Genomic DNA, 8423 nt, shown 5'->3' with positions numbered 1-8423 from the left:
ATAATTAAAATCATATATTTGTTAAAGTTAATAATGTTCTCTTAAAAAAGTATTTACAATGTAGTATAATCAAATTTAACATCTTAATAACTCATCAAATTTTGTCCATTAAATAATCAGAATTAACAATTTTTTGTCAATAATCAAAATTTTCTCTCTCTCTCTCTCACAGCAATGTTTCTAAGAAAAATATTTTTAAAAGAATTTTTTTTTTTTTTTTTAAAACGTTATTACGAGCAAAAGTCCCCCCGGATTTAGGTTGAAAACAACAGCTGTTGAAAATGTACCATCACAACCTTATCAAGCTCTACTTCGCAGAACCTTCCCAGAGTCTCTCTCTCTCTCTCTCTCCCCGGTTACACGTCGCCATCTCTCTCCTCTCGAACAGGCATTAAGCGCCTCTGCGGACGGACTTTCCACTTCTCTTGCTCGCTCCTTGATCTATTATTTATATTCTCGCTTTTGAATATTCCACAAAGTTCCAGGAGTATTTCACTGACTGCCTCCTGCCCGAGGCCGAATCGGTCCATCACTTTTTAGAATAAAAGTGGAGCCTTTTTGGATCCGACTTGTAATTCTAGGTTCGTAACTCCACTTGTATTCTCACCGTTTTACTCTTTCAATTTGACATCTTTACTTCTTAACTTGTACTGTAATCACTTTGTGTGTCTGTGTGTGTCGTTGATTTGTGTTTCAGCAGTATACTATTTGTGTGTCTAGCTTCAGTCACGTGAATTGTTATTTCTTCTTGTTTTTGTTTTCCTGTGAGCTAATCAGACATATGGGATTAATACTATTATGTTTTGTAGCTTCAAATTGTTTGTACACTTGCTCTTTCTAAACCGATCAAGTGTCGTGTTTTAGGCTTTTAGCTGCCAAATAGTGTGTTTGGACGTACTCTTTATGCTTAGATAATGAAATTGGAGTAAATGCTGGAAGTGGATGATTTACAGGCTACAGCAAAGCTTTGGATGATTTACAGCTCAACTTCGATGCCCAAACGGGCTTTAGAAACTTATTTCCTTTGTTTGGAAATAAAATTTAGTTCAGTGAATCACAAGACTATTTAGACCGTTCTTGGCCTAGTGCCTATTTCATATGGTGACGTGATATGGACCTCAGGGGCAGAGCTAGTTGGGGGGGCTGGGTGGCACGGGCCATCCCGGTTTCAAAAGAAGTTCTATTTTACACTCATGAAATAGGCACTTACCGGTATCCAAACAACTTGATTTTCTTTAAAAGATGAATGATTCAGATCATAAAAAAATATCTCAAATGACTTTTATTTAAGGACCACAACAGAATTGAATTAAGCGTTTATTTTATGTTTTGACAAAACAAATTCCAGGACAAGGTGTGAATTTACTCGTAACCTTCCTCTTCCGTAAAAATATGCAATAATACAAGTATACTTTTGTTAAACAGCGCCACCCCGAACCTAAATTCTGACTCCGCCACAGGATACGGTGACTTCCCCAGAATCACCACTTATTTCATTGGTGTGGAAGATTTGAAATTGTCATTTGATTTGAATTTTTTCGGTTGGTAAATTTTTTATAATTTGACTATCCTAGCCGTAGGTTGTGATGGTAATGAATTGCCAATTGAAGCACAACCATTGACGATGACTATACAAATTATGTGACTATTGAAAAAGGCATTGGAGATGTGGAGAGGGTTATAATTGGAAGATTGATTTATTTTGCATGCTAATCAAAATGAATTCTCTAAGTTGTTTTGTTATACGAGATACATAGATAGGATGCAATTTTACTTTCATCCTTCAAGATGGACTTAGCTCATCTTCTATTTCAAATTTTCAATTCACATCACACATTTTGTAACTTCTTTTAATGGTGATGACTTAGCATGCAACAGGAATTTTGCCATCTTAATGTGGTTGACCTTACGTTAGATTTGCGACTATCCTTTCCCTTGTTGGGGAGAAAACATGGCATGTTCCATGACGGTATCCATTGCAAGGTTGGCGGCGGCAGTTGCTTGCCCAACTTGACATACAGCTGTTCTGCATTTTCTACTATTTTGAGATTGTTTTGTTGTATAAGTGACAAACTTAGGACCAGTGAAATGCTTCCAAACTGGAGTAATTTGATTAAAAATAAATTGTTATGTTCTATCAATTACCTCCTATTCTCGTAGTCAGATGTGCTTCCGGTTGACTCGATGCATTGAGGTTGATTCTTCCATATGTAGGGTCTTTGAGGTGATGGAAAAAATTGGAAATTGATTGAACAGTGTAAATAGGTCCTGTGTTGAGCTTGCATTGCTTTATATTACTACTTGGGTGGATGAGTAGTATTTATCGGTGTATGCAGATGGGACATGTGGAGGAGAAGATAGACCTCGAGTCTGATGAGGAGATCCCCTTCAACTCATTACAAACTATGAGTAAAGCACACAATTTTGATTTTGAGGCCACTCAGGTTGGGTCACAAGCGATTCCTTCCACTTCGTGGGTTGAGCAGATGCGCTTCAGACCTCTTAGGAGTGTTTACATCGTGTTAATAAAAGCAAAGATTAACGTGTTGCTTCCATTTGGGCCCCTTGCAATCTTGCTGCACTATCTTACTGGAAACCATGTAAGAAGTACAGACTTCACTTATCGTTTTCTCATTCGCGTTATTCCTTTAATTGGAGAGAAATGTGGAATCTTCGTAAAGATGGCCCTTTTTAATTAAGAATGAAGATTGAGCACCCCAAAGGTAATGTATGGTCATGGGGAAGTTGTTAACATGTGGTGTTAATTATCGGTAATTTGTGAGGCCTTTCCTCTTGATTTTAGTTATTTGATGGTTGTTATCTTGCAGGGATGGGTCTTCTTCTTCAGTTTGTTGGGTATTGCACCTTTAGCCGAGCGTTTGGGTTATGCAACTGAGTAAGTTTTGGCTTCTCAAATTACGTTTTAACAATTCTTTGGTGTTGTTGACTCCCCTTTCTCTTAAACACAACTAATATACTTCTCAATGTTCTCATTGATCACTGTCGTGCAGGCAGCTAGCATTCTATACGGGACCGACAGGTATTTTGCAAATTTTGCTTCTTGTTCAATCTGAAAAAACAGATTTGCAAAACTAGAATGTTAAAATCAAAACATTGATATCTTGATACAATAGTACCTTGTCACAAGCCAACTGCTTACAGTTGCACCCTTGACCCCCAGCCCCCACCCCCTGCGTCAAAATAAAATAGAAATATGACTAGAATGGAAATGTGCAGGTTGCACTAAATGTTTTTTCGCAATGTGGTTTTAAAGTAGAGAAGGTTGAGCTTATGGCTTGTTCATGCCTTAATTTTCTTGATTCTTTGAATTTCACCATGACTAACAAAAAAGACAAGTTCTTCTCATCCTTTTATTTACCTTGATCTTGTTGTCTGTACCTTGATGTCATTTTTCCTACTGAATCTGCAGTTGGGGGCCTTTTAAATGCTACATTTGGCAATGCAACCGAAATGATCATATCAATATACGCTTTGAAGCATGGGATGATTAGGGTAGTTCAACAGTCATTATTGGGGTCTATCTTGTCAAATATGCTATTAGTGCTCGGATGTGCCTTTTTCACTGGTGGGATCATTCATAATGAGAAAGTGCAGCGTTTCAATAAGGTAAATCACGATAATGGATTGTACATATCTCAGGACATACTTAATGTATTTGAGTTTATTTTAGAATTGTTCATCCTTTCCTGTCGAATCAACATGGGGACAGCCATGAAAGGCCTTGTAAATACCAACTCCTGACACTCCATTGGATTTATGTATGTATATGATGTATTGGTTCGTATTCACACACACACACACACACACACACACACATGCATGTATATATACATATACATATGCATACATTGAGAGAGAAGGGAAGCTGATTTCTCTTGAAATGTTTTATACAGGCAGCTGCTGTGGTGAACTCAGGATTGTTGTTGATGGCTGTTATGGGAATATTGCTTCCAGCAGTACTTCATTTCACACACACAGAGGTGCACTTTAGAAAATCAGAGTTGGCTCTTTCTAGATTTAGCAGCTGTATAATGCTGGTGGCATATGCAAGCTACCTTTTCTTTCAGCTGAGAAGTCAGCACAAGTTTAATGATTCTGTGGATGCCGTTCCTGTTGAAGTAAGTTATTTACCTGTGGCTCCTTCGATGTTCTGGCATTGAATTATTTAAGGTGCAAAGTCGCAGTTGCTGGCTTGCTGCACGATTCTTGTTTTATTTAGCAAGCCGGGTTTCTCCTTCTCTTATCCATTAACATGAAATGGCTTAAGTTTCACAACTTACATATTTATATGCTGCAATATTTTGTGGCATTAGCTGCCTTATATCGCTCATGGAGGTCCAAAGCCAATTTTCTTCATATATACGTGACTGCACTTTCTGGTATCTTTTATCTTTAGGGTTTGGTAATGATCTTCACCATTGAGAACCTTATTCGACATAACAATGAATTTATTTCCCTCTTTTTGGGGTGGGGCGTATATAATTTTTTTCCCTCTATTCTGTGTTGGTATTTATTGCAGGAAAGAAACAGTACAGAAGATTCTGATGTAGAAGAGGTTGCTGATATTACTCAATGGGAAGCAATTGGGTGGCTTTCTATTCTGACTTTGTGGGTGTCTATACTATCAGGATACCTTGTTGATACTTTGCAGGTGAGATCTACTTTTCCATTCAGCGCCATGATTTGGGGAAACTAGTATAACCTTGTTAGCTTAAATGCCCCTGTTAACAGATCAAAATAGGGAAAAATATCAAGAAAAGAACTTCTCTTCTAATTTCATGACACTTTGGAAGTGATTCTAAAGGATCTGTCCTGGCTCATGGATGGTATTCTTTTCTATCAGCAGATCATTAGCATGATGAACTTGTATCTTTTTCTGATTGGCGATGAACTTGTATATTTACTGGCCATATGATCACACTGGAGCCAATTATGTAGAATCATAATTTCATCGGCCACGGAAACAGTAATCTACGTTGAGTCTTGCGGCCCGTACACTTGGTAACTAGTGTCATTGGGCTCCTTGCACTTGGTAACTGGTCATTCTGAATCAGGAACTTGTACCCTCCGTCCCATTTTGTTTTCCTTTTTTGATGTTCGTGTTGAGTTTTCAATTGCTTATATCTTTCAATATGAATCTCTAAAAAATATGCAATATGGATTTTGTTTGATAGTTCTCGATTAGGTCTATAATACAAAGTTTTCTAGTTTACGAAAAACATTATAGATTGTGACATATAAGCATTTAAAGAACGACACGAATAAAGAAAATGGACAAACAAAACGGGACGGAGGGAGTATCAGTAATTTTCAAGGATGGATTTAGTTGTGTACTTTGTTTTGTTTGACAGAGGATTTCTGCTTCACGTTCATTTTGTTTGTGGTTTTAAAGTTGTTAAACCTCTTTAAAATGAGAGAAATATTAAGGGAAGCTTTGCTTCTTTTCCCAACTTCAGAGGTTTTCATTTCTATTGCTAAACAGAAGCATTATCTGGGAGTTCTGGAAGAATTGAAAGTCAATCTTTGCTTATGTGTAACATGGAACCCATCCTTGTTAGTGAAGGATCAAGAAGATATATGTGACTATCTGAAGCAACCACAATATAAAGTGTACAGTTTCAGCATCAGTCCACCCTCCTTCAGCGAAATAGGATTTGGAAACCTCTTTTTTCATTGAAAAAGCTCGAGGATTCAAAATCAGTGATCATGCTAGCAAACTGGCTTCAGTTCAGGCTGCATCTTAGAGCCCAGGCTCATCAAGTATGACCTGAATGTATAGTTCATGTTGACTTCTGGACAATGATTTCTTTTGGCTAAATACTGGACAAGGATTTCGCTTTGGACTTAGAATTTAGCAGCCTCCCTTTGGGCAGGAATTGTCAAGCGACTCAAGCTCTCTTTTATGCTGCTGATAAACAAATAAAGCTCTTTTCCGGATCTGAGAATTGAGGGGATAGTCAATTTACACAAGCAGTTGATGGTTTCATTGTTTTGATGTACTTTTTCAGGGAGCATCCGATTCATGGAACATGCCTGTGTCTTTTATTAGCGTTATCGTGCTTCCAATTGTGGGGAATGCTGCAGAACATGCAAGTGCTATTATGTTTGCCATGAAGGACAAGCTTGTGAGTGCTCGAATTTTGGACCATCTGTTTCTTACTTTTGTTGATTGAGCTAATTTACTTGTTTTCTTCGCTAGGACATCACACTGGGAGTCGCCATTGGATCATCTACGCAAATATCAATGTTCGTTGTAAGGCCTTGATGCTCAATGCAATTTTTTAGTGCTACATGTTGACTCTGGAAGGGCTTTCCCATTCTTGTTGAATTCACATGTTTGTGAGAAAAAAAGAAGAAGAAGACTATTGGCATGCCTTTTACCAAATTTCCTTCTCACCTGTGCTGGTGTAATTTGTTTTGACACAACTGAGAGATTGAAACCATTTCTCTTCTGGGTAAATAGCCAAGTTCCTGCATACAGTTTAAGGGCTTATGAATCCTGCTCTTCATAAATGCAGATTCCTTTCTGCGTAGTGGTTGGTTGGTTCATGGGAAAGCCAATGGACTTAAACTTCCAACTCTTTGAGACTGCTACACTCTTTATCACGGTGTTAGTGGTGGCATTTATGCTGCAGGTTGGTCCATCTATTTGTGTCATGTACTGATTATCTAATGTTCTAGTTCTATTTATAGTTCTCACAAAACACCTTGTAAAGCCTTTTACTGCATATTTAGGCTCTGTTTGGAACCTATAGAAAAGAAAAGAAAGGAAAGGAAAAGAAGAAGGGAGGAAAATGAGAGGAAAATATGAGGAAAAATTTACTATTCATTGAACTTAAAATTTTATTTTCTTCTCTCTTTCTCTTCCAACCAAACAATAGAAGGGAAATTTTTTTTAATTTTCTTTTCTTTTCCTTTCCTTTCCATAAGTTCCAAACAGAGCCTTAACAACTGCCTTTTGTTTGTTTTCTGTGATTTTGATGCAACCATAACTGATTCATCTTTGCTTTATTTTGTTATCCTGATTTCCCGGATATAAGAAAACTGAATGAATTGCATGTAGAAGAGTTGTCATTTCAACTTAAATTTCCTTTCCTGGCTGAAATGTTGCTTTTGAATAGACAAGTTTGTAACTGTTATTTTCATTATTACAGGAAGGGACATCAAATTATTTCAAAGGCTTGATCCTTATTTTAAGCTACCTCATTGTTGCGGCCAGCTTTTTTGTACACGTCGACCAATCTAATGGTGAGCCAAATAAACTGTACTTCAATACCTTATGTAGTCGGGCATTTTGGTCTTAATTTGTTATATACTAAAAATAAGTCGCTACTTTTTAGCTTTGCCATTGATATTCGTCGGTTTGACTTTTGATGCAGATAACCAAGTACCTGGGGGGTGAATGGAGAAGATAGATGCCAGATGGTACATATGGAATGAGTTACTTTTCTTGCGTCTTCCCAGCATTGTGAGAAGGATGGAACTTTTTTGGTCCAAGGCTGAAAGGCGATGAGGATATTTCATTTTGTTACCGACCAAGGGGAACTGGGGCATGTATAATTTACTCTTCTCGATATTTTTATGCAAATTTTCTTGAAAATGACTGGCCTTGGTCCTTGCTTGTGAGATCAAATGTATTGTTTGCTAAAGTTATTTTTCCACTTCTGCATGAATAGAAGCCTTTGTATATAAGTGTGGAGGGTCATTAATTTTGACCTTTCTCGTGTTTTAAGACGGTTGTTTTGTCTTTCATTAGAATCAGCAGATTTTTTTAGGCCAAAAAGTAATTCTCTTCTTTAGCTCGAACGCAAGTTTCACTCCTCTTTGAGGGTTGAAGAACATGATGGAGCTAACCATTAAACTTCACAAGAAATCTAAGAGGGCTTTAAATTTGACTGACGCAAGCAATTTAACGGATAATGCAATTACCATTATCCTCCAAATTAGTGTGATTAGGCGATTCTGGCTTTGATAGTGATGAAGATTGAAACTACACCTAATCCAATATTCTCAACCCCTACAATTTCAGCTCTTATGTTTTTCTTTGCACTTCCCCTAAACCAAGCAAAACCAAGAATTTTTTCTGGCTGTAAAAAATAGGGCATCTTTCGGCGGTCAATTCAATTAGTAGATATGAAGTGGGTATATTGACTGCAGAAATGCAAGGATAACTTGCACAAATGTGGGATGCCTTCACCTTAACCAACCAATTGAACTCGTAAAACATTCTCACGAACTCTAAATTTCAAGAACAATATATTCAGTTTCAAAAAAATTCGGCCATTTGGTAACTCTGACATTAAAATATAACACAACTCATATCATTCAGGCCACAAGTACTTTAATCCAATAGCACAGTGATCGTCTCGTTTCCTATCAAAAATAATTAATAAAACAGAATA

At 37.2% G+C, this 8423-nt stretch overlaps 1 protein-coding gene across 5 annotated transcripts; it reads left to right on the top strand.

The window, feature by feature from the left end:
• The first annotated feature begins 271 nt into the window (after nt 1-271).
• On the top strand, nt 272-7753 carry LOC131309335 (vacuolar cation/proton exchanger 2-like). Of its 5 annotated transcripts, none has more exons than XM_058335996.1 (12): nt 272-581; nt 2337-2600; nt 2829-2896; nt 3012-3040; nt 3431-3627; nt 3915-4139; nt 4541-4672; nt 6030-6146; nt 6221-6274; nt 6540-6656; nt 7176-7269; nt 7401-7753. In XM_058335996.1, exons 2-12 carry the CDS (start codon nt 2337-2339, stop codon nt 7421-7423), a joined length of 1320 nt encoding a protein of 439 aa, XP_058191979.1. In that variant the 5' UTR covers nt 272-581; the 3' UTR covers nt 7424-7753. The 5 variants fall into 5 exon arrangements, with proteins under 5 accessions (XP_058191979.1, XP_058191980.1, XP_058191978.1 ...); XM_058335995.1 differs by lacking the exon at nt 272-581 and adding an exon at nt 1937-2224 and having other exon boundaries at nt 7486-7753; XM_058335994.1 differs by lacking the exon at nt 272-581 and adding an exon at nt 1938-2224 and having other exon boundaries at nt 7410-7753.
• Nucleotides 7754-8423: the final 670 nt, after the last annotated feature.

The sequence above is a fragment of the Rhododendron vialii genome, chromosome 12a (assembly GCF_030253575.1).
Source record: "Rhododendron vialii isolate Sample 1 chromosome 12a, ASM3025357v1".
Taxonomy (NCBI): Eukaryota; Viridiplantae; Streptophyta; class Magnoliopsida; order Ericales; family Ericaceae; genus Rhododendron; species Rhododendron vialii.
This window is presented reverse-complemented; position numbering and strand designations above follow the sequence as displayed.